The following is a 15,772-nucleotide window of genomic DNA, read 5'->3' as shown; positions in this document are numbered from 1 at the left end:
ATCCTACCACAATGCTATAATGTCTTGTGTCATGTCAACAAATAAGCCCTGCAACTGAAAAATTTGGAAAAGCATTATGTTTATATTACCTAGAGATATAAAAGTGATAAGAATCAGACAAGATGTGGAAGCAATTATTTGCAGTACAAGAAATGGGCTAGGAAGCAGATAGATATGGATTTTCAGCGAGAACAAGGCTGTAGAATTATTTAACCTGTTTAAATATATGCATAAATAATAAATTTAAAAAATCCAACATTTAATTTCAAAATATTTTCATCAAGTGTGAGTGGAGGCAGGGGAAATAGGCATCTCCCCTTAAGAAAAGGTGTAAGAACACTACTGTTATGTTACTTCTCTGAAGACAAAAACCACTTAACAATCCTGTAAGTTACTTAGCTTCATTAAAACTAGATTTAAGAAATACAAAGTACTCTGCAAAAGCAGGATCTACTAAGAAATCTAAAGTTATTGATGAGCATAAAATATGACCCTAATTACATAATGTGAAATATACAAACGTACACATAAACAGATGGATACTCAATAAGGTCTTAAGTGGCGACTATCTTTGGTAGAATTTTGGCGAAACTTGACTTTCTTTTTTCTTCTTGCACGTACTGATTCAATTTTAGACAAAACAAATTCTTCAAAAAAAAAATGATAAAGCTATTTCTTTCAGAGGGAAAGAAAAAGTAATTGATACTTAACTGGATAATTACATGAAAAAGGAACATCAACATGGCCCTGATTACCATCTCTTTGATTAAAAAGTATTACTTTAAGGCCTTTAATGTTTTTAAAATAGCCATAAACTGAAGTACCTATCTCCTGCCACCATGTGTCGCTCTTACAGCACAAGTAACTGAATTTCTATTGGAAGGGGAAAATTGTTTAAAAGCAGATTTAATTCCCCACCTAAATAAAAAATGGGACAGCAGCTTACAAAGTACTCAAATGCATATGTAATTTCAAAATAAATATTTATCAAACTTATAAAAATGACAACAAAACCTGAATACAGCAATCTTATACATTTTACTGAAGCTACCCTATCAGTAAGTAGTACACATTACAATGCATCGAGTGACAAATTCACAGACATTTTACAATAACCACAAGGAAAACAAAGCAAAAGAAAACTTGTAGTATAAGCTACTAGAGGATGGGAGCAGCACAATGAGGAGCTTAGTGTTTCCACATGAGCTAAACCTTGTTTGCTTGGTTAACAGTCAAAGAAAACTGCATTTATGCTGATCTAAATGTTATGGAAGTAAATGCATACATGGAAACATTTTAGGTTGAGTTATTTACATAGAGTTAGCTACTCATGAATCTTCAACTGATCAGTATACACTACTGTTCTGATTAAAGTATAAATGTGCAACATAAGATTATCATAGACATAATAGTATCTCCACCTTACTTTGCACAAAGCTAAATAAAAATTCAGTAAGCAGATGAACTGGTGACATCAAATGTGCGAAATCTGGCAATAAAAACTCCAATTTTACCACATTAACAGTACATGTTTTTAAACTAGTAACATTTTGGCTGGCTATATTTCCAAAGTCTACATGATTTAATGACGTGGCTTCTCACCATAAGCACACACTTGACTGCTATTAAGCATGAAAATAAGAGAAATGGAAAAATTATGAGGAAAATTTGACAATCTTTAGATTTTTATTTTTAAAAAGGATATAAAGCTTCAAACATAAATATCCTCACATAATGCACTTATTTTGTTAAAAAAACGTAATTTTCCTCATGTAAAATAAGAGTGACTAGAATATCTCAGAGTATTTTTTAAAAGTGTACTTCTACAATAAAGTCATAATCATATTGTTCAACTTTACAACTTTTGTTTTAAAAGATACTAAGATATTTTCATAAATTAATTTTATAATAAAATAAGACAATGAAATACTAATGATTACATTTAACCCATCAACGTTATGGAGACTGTCGTCTTGGCAAAAATCATAATTAGAATATATGCGTATACTTGATTTATTGGCTCAGTCTGCACTGTAATGAAATACCTAATGAGTGTTTAAAGTTCTGCCAAATTCTCCAATCCTTAAGACTAAAATAAGCTTCAACAATAATGTCTAGTTTACTAGACATTTGTACACTGTTCTTAATATACATAATGCCTTGTAATTTTCACTTAAGTATGACTGAGGGACATAATTAAAATTTCAACTAATTCTCATAGCAATTTCTAAAAATAGTAGTTATGAAAACAAAGGTAAATGCTATTTCTTTTGTTTCTTTTTGAAGTAGCTCACAGGTGTGTTAGCAAGCCTCTCTGATTAATAGGGAAGGAGTAAACTATAATATATGCATTTTTTTTTTTTACCAAAATGTACATAATATTGACTTTTCCTTTAATAACTTGAAGGCGTCTCATTCAAAATTCTAAAGTAACTGAAAGGAGAAGCTTAAAGTCCTAAACAAATTAAAACGCAAAGCTCATACACACTGACTTGCTAATTTTAACTGTTCATGTCCCAAAAGTTACATTTACTAACTTTTTTTTTTTACCAAAGCACTGTATATGCTAAACCCAAGTGGCCAAGTTTGCTTTTTAACTGCTATATAAAATAATTAACATTTAGATGAATGGCTAGTGAAAACAGTCTCTGTATTCAATTTTAAGAAAGGGGGCAGATGCTTTAGGAGGTTTAAGTAGATAATCTCTAAATTCATGTCAAGACTGATTTAAACTATGCCAATTAATTAGTAGGGGAAATATGCTTTCTACACGCTAAGTTGCTGAATATTTTTAAAAACATCTGGGACATATCACTCTGGTATAATTTACTTTTACTGTAAGATATGTGGGCAAGTAGTTACAGTGACTAAACACACTGGCGCAGATAATTGCATTCCTTGTTAAATAAATCAGACTCCCAACAAGCCTGAGCAACCCAACTCTGCAACAACATAGGAGACCATTCAAGATTAAAAGAAAGAAGAAAAGGAAGAAAAGAAGAACAAGAAAGCCCTTCAGCAAATACTTTAACAAATAAATCACTTAGGCAAAGCCAAACAAGTTTTGAAAGGGCCTGCTTTGACAGATGTTCTCTATAAAAGCAAAAGCTTTAGGCAAAATGAATGTCTTTATTTATTTATTTTCAAAGCCACAGAATATTAGTAATGCTGTTTCTTTATTTTTCAAATATTTTAATTTTTTTAAAAATGCTATTTACAGCCATTGTTCAGGGACCTTCCCCCACTGCCACTTCAAGATACTCATCAAGGGAACTTAGGTTCACACAGATTTGACCAAGTATAAAATTAATCACAAAACAACTTTACTCCCTAAGTTAGAGAATAAAACTTAAAACTTTATAAAGCATCAAGAGTTACTTCATATTCTAAAGCTATAAAATTTCATCCATATTGCTTTCACAGCAGGGCTTGTTTAGAATTCATGCTCAAAAAGCCCACATTTTCATAAAAGATAAAGCAAAATTTAAAAGACAAGAGTTATTATTTTTTTCTGTATGAATAAGATTTGCTGACTGTTGACATTTATAAAACTGAAAATACAGGTATTTTAGATAAAACTTGTTTACAGGAAATGAAATTTCAGAGAATGATCATGCAAAGTGTACTTACCAATGCTTATGCCTTCCCTTCACCTAACGCTTGAATTCTAGGCTTCCACACACTTTTCTATCTTTCCATTTAAAAATGCTGCAGCCTGCTACACTCCATAAAATGGCCGCGTTGTTTAACCAAGAAAAGCATGTTAGAGATTGAGCTGTCACTTTTAAAAGAAAAAGAAAATAAACAACTGCTTCTTTTGTGGTGAAGCATAAAACACTTAGGCTGGCATTTTGAATCATGGAGCTCCCCTGGATGTTGCTATTGCTCTTCAAGTACTTGTTGTAAAATTTCTGCCACATTCTTGCTTTCTGCATGGTGTCTCAGCAGTAACAGATCAGAACAGGCTAGCAAACAACTCCTTCCTTAATGGAAGCTCTAATTTCTTCTTCTGCAGTGAAATGAACCAAGTTTCTATGCAAAAAAATGAGTGACAGTATGCCCAGCCAATCAGCTTGGGGTTTTTCAGGAAAATCACCCCCTAATTCATTCAAAATTAGGTCATATGACACTATTTGAAATACTATTGGCTTAGAATGATAAGTAATGTTTGACTCTACACAGGATAAGGCCACCCATCTATGCTTCCCTGGGCTGAAGACACCTTGACTATGAACGGTACAGTGAAAACACACACACACACACACACACACACATACACACACACAGGGGGAAAAAAATGTAGCCTTACCAGAGCTTCCCAACTATTAAAGGGCCGGAGTTCTGTTATCTTCTGAGCCTTTTTCTGAGAACACTGAGGAATCAAAGTAAGTTCACCAATTGAAGCATCTTGAAGGAAGTGAAGAATTTTACCTTTATAGCCATCCTCCATCACTTCTTCACCACTACTATAGTCCTCGTCTAGGGAACTACCGACATCAGAACCTGAATCATATTCAGAGTCTTCAATAACTCTTTTAGGATTAAATACATTTTTTTTACGTTTCTTGTTAAAACCATTTTGTGGTTTCATGGAGCATTTCTGTTTCAGTTTTGTTTTAGCTGCATTTTTAGCATAATTTTGACTTCTTGAAGAAACCTCTTTTCCATTTGGAAACTCACTCGGTGAAGCATATTGCATATCTGAGTACAAAGAAAGACAAAAATAACTATATTAGAAAGATACAAATTAAAGATATAAGACTTTAAGATTTCATGTAAGAAAAATATTTAAAACAGTATTCATGTGTTTTTCAATACAGAATTCAATTACAATTTATTGTTAAATCTTGATTTACCTTAAAGAGAAATATTGAAGTAGAATTTGAAATTATACAATGAATTATTAGTTTCAATAACAGGTGATAACTTCTTTCTTAAAATGAAGTAAATATAAATCCTTATTTTCTATCAAAGATTGTGAGAATATAAGTGGCAGCTGCATATACATAAGACACCCATGATGGTATTTAGCAGCCCCATCCCCAGGCCAAAACTGATGGGTGTTAGAAACACAAGAATGTGAAGTCACTCAGTCGTGTCCGACTCGTTGCGACCCCATGGACTGAAGCCTACCAGGCTTCTCTGTCCATGGGATTTTCCAGGCAACAGTACTGGAGTGGGTTGCCATTTCCTAATCCAGGGGATCTTCCCGACCCAGGGATCGAACCCAGGTCTCCCGCATCGCAAGCAGACACTTTACCCTCTGAGCCACCAGGGAAGCCCCAATACGCTCATCCTAAATTAAAACTACCCATTTTATAATTAATTTTCCCATCACCCATCTCCACTATTCTAGGTTCATCTTTACTAAAAGTCATTTAAATATATTACTAAAAAGCACCACTACTTTATCACTGATTAATCTATTATATTCCATGGATTTCTAAGATACCTGTGATTGAAGGTACATTTATTTTCCATACTAGTAAGAAATATGAACAATTAATCTATAACCATTATTTTCTTATCTAGAATGTTTTACTTACTCAAAGAGCTTTGAGACTTGCACATTTTCATACATTCATTTTTGTACATATATTAAAAAATAAGAAAAATAAATTGAATTTCTTCACATTTCTTCACATTCATAATCCTTCTCTTCTGAATCTTATTTCAGACTCAGAACTGATGATATTGGTGGCTTTCTTTTCTCCACACAATACCATTCTCTGTGCCGTCAAGAGCACTTGTTACACAGCATTACCTAAGATAATTCATTAATAAAAACAACAACAAAAAACCCACAGCCATTGTGTTGGGCTTTTAAAAAACTGGCTTTGAAATTAAGAAGAGCTAGTCTACTTTATTCCTACTTAAGAATGCCACTAAACATGTGTGGTTCAACTTCTCCCTACTATTTCTCTGAGACCCTTAAGTTCCTGAAGTTAAAAATATTCCACTATGGGATCAGTGACTTTCTTCCATGCCAGTGACACTCACCTTATAAGTTTCTGATACCGATGCTTTTGATATTCATGTAGTGTAGGTGAGGACATCTATCTTACAATGATTACAAGGAATACAGGGAACTGGTTTCTAATATCTCTTGCAATCCCATTCTCTGGTTATTAACTAATAGGTTTACTATTTTTTTACATACAATATAGTATATTGGGAAGTATGAATTTTCTATAATAACATAGAATAATTACCTTGGTCTTCTGCAAATACTTTTAAAGATTCTAAAGCCTCTGTGTACATCCATTCATGTTCCTTGAGTACTTCCCTTAATTCCTAGAAATAAGTCATTGATCTTTTTATTAAAAATCTAGAATTAACGACTTGTTGAAAAGAAAAGTTTTATACTTTAAAAAATAAATCACTTAAAAACTTAAAAGAATTCGTATCTGATGATTTCACACTTGCTTTTATGTTGCTCTTTACAAATGCTTTCTGTATATATAATTTCACTTCCATAAATATACAACAGTCTTTCTTCAAAGAGAAGGAAGCTTGACAGTTTTTGCATTCCTACTTTTGCTATAGAGTACTCTGAACCCAGAATATCAAAAAATGTTTGCTCAGTTAAACTTCAACATGCAGTTAAGCTTTTTCATAAACTGATAACTTCAAAATGTAATTTGAACATATGTAAAGAACCAGTATAGCAACAAGACTTTGCCTTTAGCTCATCAGAATTTAGCAGATGTACTACCTGTGAGTATACCTGAATAAACCAATACAGGTATAAATGCATTCCTGATGTGAAACAAATAATGTTGTTTCCAAGTACAATATGATTAAACAGAGGCTCTTTTAGTAATGGCATGCTTGGCATGGGTCTTTACTGACTCTGAAAGTATTTTTACTATCTAGCAAATAAACCAAAGATTATGGAATATCAAGGCACTAAAATGCATTATTACACTTTAAAATTCTTTATGAAAAATCAAAGGTTGAGAATATGAAGAAAACTAAAAGAAGTGACTTGGGATTATAGAGGACCTTGCAGATAATTTGCATTTTATATATGAGTTGACAACTATTACTACAGTTATATTTGTTATGCTTATACGATGTTATCATTATAATATTGATATTATAGTATCAAATAAGGCAAATAAACAAGGTAAACAAGTTATAACAAACATATTTTATAATACTGATAAATAAGAGTATTTAATTAGAAAAATGCAAAAATCACTCTAAGTTTTTCACGTGGTCGACCTCAAAGACTATCTATTTTGTAATACAAACAGCACACACTGATTAAATACCTATACATGAGTACTCACCTCTTTATCAAAATTGGGAAATTCCTTTTGCAATTTCAACACAATACTTTCCTGCTTCTCCCAGTTACTGCTAGATTCTGCAGATTCATTTGACTCTTCTCCCTAATGGGGACAAAAAAAAAAAAGAAGAGAACCAATTTAAGAGATCATCAGGAAAAACAGTCTTAAGACAATCACATTTGTATTTTGACTTGATTTGAAAGCTTTCACATTCAATCAAGAAGAATTCAAAATGCTTCTTTTTGTTCATGTGAAAACTGACAAATTTACATCTTAAGAACAAAAATATTACTGGTTTAAGATCACTCAAAGACACTGACTACATATCCAGTAAGTCATAATTCACTCATATTGATACAATGCTCAAAATGAGAGATATTTGGTAAAACAACTAGAATGATACTTAAACTAATTTGAAATAATTTAGGTATAAATATTAACTGCTGAGTCACAACATAAAAGCGACATGGTGACAAAGAAACTTGTATGAAACTAAATAATATATAAATTAAACATTAATTTGGGAGTTACTGGCTACTCATATACTATCTCTTTCCTCTGTCACTTAACTTCATTTGAAGAAACTGGTTCCAGATTTAAACGAAAGAAAAAGATCTCTTGGGTTCACATATAGGAGAAATTTTGTATTTTAGTCAATCTAAAAGCATCTATCTATGTTGCTAAGAACTGTACCACATGCTCTACACACAAAAGAGAAAAAAGTAGTTTCATACTTTCTCTTCTACCTCCTTTCTTGTCCAACAAGAGTGCTATTTTTTCTTTCATTACCTAAGAGAGAAATATCTAAGTTGTGAGCAATACCTCCCTCATAAACAGAAGTAAGAGGAAGTTCCACTAGATAGAGATATAAAATGCTAGGGAAGTTAGGAGTAGGAAGAAGAAAACCGGACATGTTTTTTGTACTAGTAAGTGGCCTATTTGGGCTGGAGCACAGAGACTAAGGAAAGGCTATAAGGTTGAAAAATTAAACCAGAGCTAATACTGCTTCAGGCCTGTAATGCCAAAATGAGGTCAGTCTTCATTCAGAAAGCAATGAGATTTTTTAGAAGGGGAATAATGAAATACTAATATTTGGAGAAAGCACTGAAAAGCTATCAAAAATTCATACTGCCATCCTTGCTTTACAAATGAAGACACTGAAACTCCAAGAACAATCCTTTTAAAGGTCACAGATGGACAATGACCAGCTGAGGTACAAACAGAAACTTAGGTGTTTAGATCAGTGTTTTTCCATTACCTAAGTGTTTCCTAAACTTTAGTTATTCCCACAGCACATTCATGATTTTAAATAAGTCAAATGTCATCAAAGGATGAAGGATAAACAAACTGTAACATGCATATAAAATAGAATATAACTCTGTCCTAAAAAAAGGGAGGGGGGAAATGAAGTACTTATACATGCTACAACATGGATGAACCTCAAAAATATTAACCTAAGTAAAAGAAGCTAGACACAAAAGGTCACATATGATTACATTTATATGAAATCCTAAGACAAAAAGCCAACTGGTGGTTGCCAGAGGCTAGGTGGAGAAGAGAATGGGGAGAAACTGCTTAAGAGATACAGCATGATATTATTGAGTGCTCAAATATTTTGGAACTAGACAGAAGTTGTGTTTGCAAAACATGGGGAATGTATTAAATGCCACTGAATTTTTAATGGTTAATTTTATGCAATGTGAATCTAATCTAAAGAAAAAAGTTATTTTGAAAATAGTAACCAGTCTATCCTAGAGGAAATCCTGACTATTTCAGGATTTTTCAGAATATTCAGTCCTGAATCTTCATTGGAAGGACTGATGCTGAAGCTGAAACTCCCAATACTTTGGCCACCTGATGCAAAGAATTGACTCATTTGAAAAGACCCTGATTCTGGGAATGATTGAAGGCAGGAGGAGAGGGGGACGACAGAGGATGAGATGCTTGGATGGCATCACCGACTCAATGGACATGAGTTTCAAATAAGCTCCAGGACTTGGTGACGGACAGGGAAGCCTGGCGTACAGCAGTCCAAGGGGTCGCAAAGAGTCGGACATGACTGAGCGACTGAACTGAACTATCTTTGGGGAATTAAATATATTAAAGCACATATTAAACATTTAGCAGGTTGTATGCCTATCATTTGCTCTTTGATCATTTGCTCTTTGATCTTGGACCCCACACTTCTGTCAGCTCTGCTAATCCCTGATGACTGAAAATACCTATGCAGTTCAGTGGTTATTCTGGAGCTTCACAGAAGCCAGGTGATACATGAACTCTGGGCTCAAATCATATCAGTGGGCCCAAGATGAATCAATCCTGCAGTTATACTTCTGGTTCCAGAATGCAGAGTCCCAACTGACATATTTGGCACTGGCAGAAATTCCACATCAGCTCCTTGACCCATGGAGTAAGGGCCATAATTGTAGAAAATACCAAATCTAAGGTCCTAGAACTGTTCCTCTGACAAAGGAGCAACACCATATTACTGAAGGAATTGCAGAGATTGGCACCACCATCCCAGATCCCAATATAATGTGCCTCCTTGGCCTATACGAAAGCCAAATGGGTCTTAGAGAATTATTTTAGATTATCATACACAAGCAATAGGTGATGACCCCACATGCAGCTGCTATACCAGATGTATTTTTACTGGAGAAAATCAATGTAACTACACAATTATTAGTCTAGCAGTAATTAAGGAAGACAAGAAGCCATTTTCACCTGGGTAGGATAAATGATGGATACATCTTCATGCTTTCAGGGCTATAACTCTCAACTCTCTTTCAAAAAATATTACCTAAAGACTTTGATAGTTTTGCACAGTCCACAGTGTATCACTTTGGTCCTCTACACTGAAGACATCACATAAATTGGACTTACCAAGCAGGAAGTAGTGGTTGTTTTTAGATGGCCTTAGTAAGATATATATGCATGCTAGAGTTGAAAATATGCTGAATGCTCAGTCTCTCAGTTATGTCTGACTCTTTGCAACTCCATAGACTGTAGCCTGTCCAGGCTCCTCTGAATTTTTCAGGCAAGAATACTGAGCAGGTTGTCATTTCCTACTCCAGGGGATCTTCCCAACCCAGGGACTAAACCCACGTCTCTTGCGTCTCCCAGAATTGGTAGGTGGATTTGTTACCACTGCACCACCTGGGAAGCCTACCACCCTCAAATTCTGGGGTCCACCACTTTCATGAATTATATGGGGGTCCAACCTGAAGCATGATGCAAATTCTACTCTGAAAAGAAAAAACAAAAGACAAACGGCTGGACATTGCTGCCTCTGAGAAAGAGGTACAACACTTTAGTGGGCCTCTTGGGATGCTGGAGGCAAGGTACACTTCAGTTTATGCTGCTCTCATCTGTTTATGAAGAATCCTTAAGACTGTTAGGAATGGGGCCTAGATTAAGAGAAGGCTTTGGAGTAGGTCCAGGATGCAATGCAAGTGCTTTGCCACTTGGGTTTTGCGACCAGTGAGTAGACGCAATGCTTCTCAAAGAATCTGTGGCTCATAAGGACGTTGCATAAAGTCTCTGGCAATCCTCAACAGGAAAATCACTGCAGAGACCCATATGGCTTCAAAGAAAGGTCATGTCCTCTTCTGCTGACAATTACAGTCTGTTCGACTATAACATGACACATCCAATTCCAAAAATTATTGTACCATGCAAAATCATGAAAATAAAAAGCCACTGGGTTGAGGAAAATTGTGTTAGAGGTATCACATTCAAGAATTTCATTAGTGACCCATTAAAAAAATAGAAGGAAATCTTAAAAGAAGGATAGTGCAATTTTACACATTAAATGATTAAGAAATGCATAAATACTCCAATAAATATGAACTCAAGTCTGCTTGAAATGTTAGCATTGGAAGGGCTATAGCTTATGAGTTACTATGAAATAGTAGATGAAGAGTTATTTGAAAATGAACAGCAATGGAAAGACATGCCTCAATGTCCTTGTGTCATCTCTACGTATGGCTGAAAATATAAACATTAAGTTAAAAATAAGCAAATAAATAAAATCAATGAATTTCAGCTACTTTGCTAGCCTCCTGTTCTCATATTAAAAGTGCCCAGAAGGTTGAAGATTCATCTGCATGCCACGTACAACTCTCCTACTATGTTCAGCATTAAAGCCAAATTTGTATCTTCACATAAATACAATTGTTTTCAATAACGTTTAAAACACCAGTTAACATTGCTAATCTGCCATGGTACAGCTTTTCGATTTTTACTGTCACTGTCCTCAACATCATCTACATCCACATGGCATCAGCAGCAAGTCTTTTGTGGTGAGATAAGCAGGGTGGGACCCTAGCTCTTCAATATCCTTATTTTCTATCTCCTCAAATCCAATCTGTTTTCCTAAACCAACAACTTGCTGTGAATTTAAAACATTTCTCTGAAGGTTCAAGTTCTTCAAAATCACAAGTCACTGTGAAGAAAAATCTTCCACAATACATCATGCACTCTTTTGTCATCAGTCTAGGCTTCTAAAAACGGTGGCAATGACTACTCCAAAGTTAAGTTTCTCAAAATTCTGAAACCATATTTGCATCCTCATCTTCAATTACAGTAATTAGTATCTCAAATGCTCACTTTAAATAGTAAGTCATAAATGCTGCTAACACATTTTTACTGAAAGACTGTATCAGAGAGTGGTTTTTGGAGGCAAAAAAAAAAAAAAATTGGGGTTGAGTTCAGCTTCTGTAGAGGGACAGGCTTGTTGAATTACAAACATTTTAAAAGCTAAGTGTTTTCATTTGGGTCCTGTTTTTGCAATAATTCTCTATAACAGAGAAGAATTAAGTAAATATATCAACGCAGATTTGGCCGGTCCATCCACTGAACTCCAAGACTGACTTGAACAACTCTCTTAAGAGGTTCAGTTTGTTAAGTGATAAACTACCACTGGGCTTCGCTGGTGGCTCAGTAGTAAAGAGTCTGCCTGCCAATGCAAGAGACTTGGGTTAGATCCCTCGGTTGGGACAATTCCCTGGAGAAGGAAATGGCAACCCAGTTCACTATTCTTGCCTGGGAAAGCCTATGGACAGAGGAGCCTGGTAGGCTCCAGTCCACAGGGTTGCAAAAGAGTTGACACAAGCGGCGACTAAACACCAATAACAAAACTACCACTGGCTTCAGCTTCAAATCTCTATCTGGAGTTGGTGCTGAACATCACAACACCACTACTTTTCAAAGCTTTAAATTTTAGAGTACATATTCTGGCTTTCAGATTTGAGTCCTTTGATGCATGTGTTCATTAACAGATACCTGTTTCATCAAAATTAAGAATTTAATTCAATATACAACTGCCTTGTCAGGTTACTGCTGCACCATTGTTGTAAAATTCTTTTGTAGTTTCCTCACCTACATTCATCACCTGCTGTGACAGCTGATGGCCTCAGAATTTGTAACATCATTTAAAAATACTAAAGCAACCACTAATGACACTCACAGAAGGCAGGATATGGTGATTTCGCATTTAAGATCTTTATATGCACATATAAAGGTACACATGAAAATGGCTGTTTCAGATTTTTTCATCCTTTGGTCTTTAATCCAGATGTTGAATCATTTTGCCTTTCATTTCTTCATGCCTCTTTTTACTGACTTCATAGCATTTTAAGGTGGCCCAGCCACATACTTTCATTATTTGTGGCACTCTGATGGTCCACAATGTGGATTCCTTTATGCCTGTATCCACCACATGTTCTCATTTCTTTCCAAACATTTGTTTCCAGCCTCTCCTCAATACTTTCCCTTTATTTATACATTGCCTGGTTTTTTTTTTTGGCCGTATCCCATGGCATGTAGGATCTTAGTTTCCCAACCAGGGAATGCATCTGTGTCCCCTGACTTGGGGAATGTGGAGTCTTAACCACTGGACCACCAGGGAAGTCCCTGCTTGGTATTTTTGAACCACGATGTTTAAATATGTTTGAGATGTTGAGTGAGTGCTTTCTTCAAATAGAATACTTGACAAATGTGAAAGAAGAGCAAAACACAAACTTGTGAGAAAACAAGGATGGTAAAATGAGGCAATTAGTAGATGTCTAAGGTATGCTCATTTTCTTCCGAAGTGGCCCAGGTTAGCTGGGGGCAGTTTTCTTAGTCATCTACCTTGTGTTTCTCACGGACAAATTTGTACAGAAACAACACAAAATGCAGGTCATACAGAAACTATTCTCTAATATATTCACTGCACTGGAACAAGCTAGCATTTTAAAAACAGAATGAACTGATCTCTCTTTGTGAATCAATTCTTGGCTTGAAAGAGGAGTCTTGACAAGACCAGAATGGTTGACGTGAAGTATCAAGTGACCATGAGACGTGAGCTGTTATGTGACCTGGGTGTGTGATCTACTGAGACTGTATCTGAGCGTGAGCAGCAGCATCCCATCCTCAAGTGGAAAAGGTGACGGTGTATTTGAGACTGGACTTAAGCAGGTTCAGGAAGCAGAATTAAGCTGCATGTACAGGTGTCTCAGACTCTCATGGGACTAAATTCTGCTTTACTGTTGCGCCTCCGTCAACAACATCTATTGCACTATGGGAAATTCTTCATGATCAGATAAAGTGGGAGAAAAATCTTGAACTTGTTTTTCAAAGAGTTTACATAACTCTTAGTTAGAACCAGCTGAAAGTGAACAATATAACAAAATTCCACTTACGACAGCAGTGCTGTGCACAACTTTGGGTAGTAAAACTTATTGTCCATTTTATATAGAAAGAGATGGCAAGAAGTACAGATAAGTGATATATCATGGACAGTAGCTCAGCAGAAGAACGAGAGTGGAAGATCAGTGACCAGAAGTCTGGGGAGGATGTGCACTATTGAACTTAGAAGTTTTTCTGAGAACAAAATATAAGGATAAGACCATCCCATATGAATGCTCAGCAAAGGATGCCTAATGTATAGGAGTTTTTAATAATCACGGGGACAAGATGATTCATTCTGTGAACCAAAATAAGATCGCAGCCACTTGGATGCATGCTCAATGTGTCTATACACAAGTGACCATGGCAACATGGACTGAGTCTGCACGTGCAGATCAACAAGACTTTCTCACACCAAGATTTATCTGGCTATGGCTACTGGTGAGTACTTGACCTGCCAAGAGCAAAGGCCAACAATGAATTCCCTGACAGTGAGATCCATTCCTTGGGAGATTCAGTCAACTGTCTGGTGGCAAGTGGATGACATTTAATCCCTTTCATCATGAAAGGGACAGTAATAAGAAATTTATTATGAGTATGGATTAGCCTTTCCTACCCACCTGGATTTGGCAACAGCAGTTATGGATTGAACTGTGTCCCTCCAAAGTCTTCTGCTGAATAATGCCCAGTACCTCAGAATATGAACTCATCTGAAGACTGGCTCTAAGTAATTATTACTGAGGCAATCAAGTTAAAATGAGGTCTTTAGGGTGGGCCCTAATCCAATGAAGAAGAGGAAATCTGGAGATAGACAAGCACACAGGGAGCATGCACTGTAAAGATAAGGCCGAGATCTGCAGGTCAAGGAACATCAAAGACTGCCAGCAAACCACCAGAAGCTAGTCACAGAGGGATGGAACAGCCTTTAGAAGGAAGCAACCCTTCTGATATCTTGATCTTGGACTTCTAGCTTCCAGAACTGTGAGACAATATATTTCTGTTGTTTAAGCCACTCAGTTTATGGTCCTTTGTTAACAGTGCCCCTAGGAATCCAATGGCATCATACACAGATATACAAAAAGCTTAACTCAGTCAGAGTACACTGTGACACATCAATCAATGTTTCTGACCAGGGGAGCCAATTTCACTGAAAGAAAAGTACATCAAGGGATTCATGCCCAATGGAATTCACTAATCTTACCATGTGTCTCAATGCCTAGATGCAGCTGGCTTACAGAGCAGTGGTATCAGTCAATAAAAATTTAGAATGTGCATTTGTTGATAACACTCTACAAGGCTAACATGCTATTCAACAGATGTAAAAGCAAAGTGAATACTTTGAATCAGCCATCAATAAATATGATGCTATTTCTTCCATGGCCTTTATACATAGGTTTATAAACTAAAATGTGGGCCTACTAGTGGTTATTCAAATCTAAAACTCAGAATTTTTACTTTCTACAAAGGGAAGAATACTTCTATGGAGGGACACAACAGCTGTCCCATTAAAATAGGGTGGAGACTAAATCAGGCAAAGAAAGGGGTTACTGTGCTAATTGGGGTGACTGACTTTGATCGACAGAAAGAAATTGTGCTGTCATGAATGCAGACACGGAGGACTATGTCTAGACTCACTGGGAGGCCTCTTAGTAGATCTATTCCATAAAGTAAAAGTTAATAGAAAACTACAATAACCCAGTAAAAGCATAACTACCATTATTTTTAGATAAGCAGTTAAATATCAAAGGAGTCATCTATAGGAATTATAAGTAGTTGTCACTGAGGAGTTTGAAATGGTGCTGGTGCTA

General features: G+C 35.7%; 1 protein-coding gene across 8 annotated transcripts in view; it reads right to left on the bottom strand.

Annotated features, from left to right (window-relative positions):
• SMARCAD1 (SNF2 related chromatin remodeling ATPase with DExD box 1) overlaps positions 1 to 15,772 on the bottom strand; it is an 84,747-nt gene that overhangs the window by 27,413 nt on the left and 41,562 nt on the right. For 7 of the 8 annotated variants that reach the window (XM_081594917.1, XM_081594938.1, XM_081594946.1 and 4 more), the window contains exons 7-9: positions 7,296 to 7,397; positions 6,213 to 6,294; positions 4,310 to 4,701 (exon numbers count right to left, since the gene is read on the bottom strand). In XM_081594917.1, coding sequence (XP_081451043.1) covers positions 4,310 to 4,701; positions 6,213 to 6,294; positions 7,296 to 7,397 — 576 coding nt within the window. Of the gene's footprint in view, positions 1 to 3,630; positions 3,994 to 4,309; positions 4,702 to 6,212; positions 6,295 to 7,295; positions 7,398 to 15,772 lie in introns of those variants that run through there. The other variant, XM_081594970.1, reaches the window with a different exon arrangement.

This window comes from Giraffa tippelskirchi, chromosome 1 (genome assembly GCF_054371585.1).
Source record: "Giraffa tippelskirchi isolate mGirTip1 chromosome 1, T2T-mGirTip1v1.2.pri, whole genome shotgun sequence".
In the NCBI taxonomy this organism is placed as follows: Eukaryota; Metazoa; Chordata; class Mammalia; order Artiodactyla; family Giraffidae; genus Giraffa; species Giraffa tippelskirchi.
The sequence above is the reverse complement of the archived record's forward strand: the minus strand, read 5'-3'. Positions and strand labels throughout refer to the sequence as shown.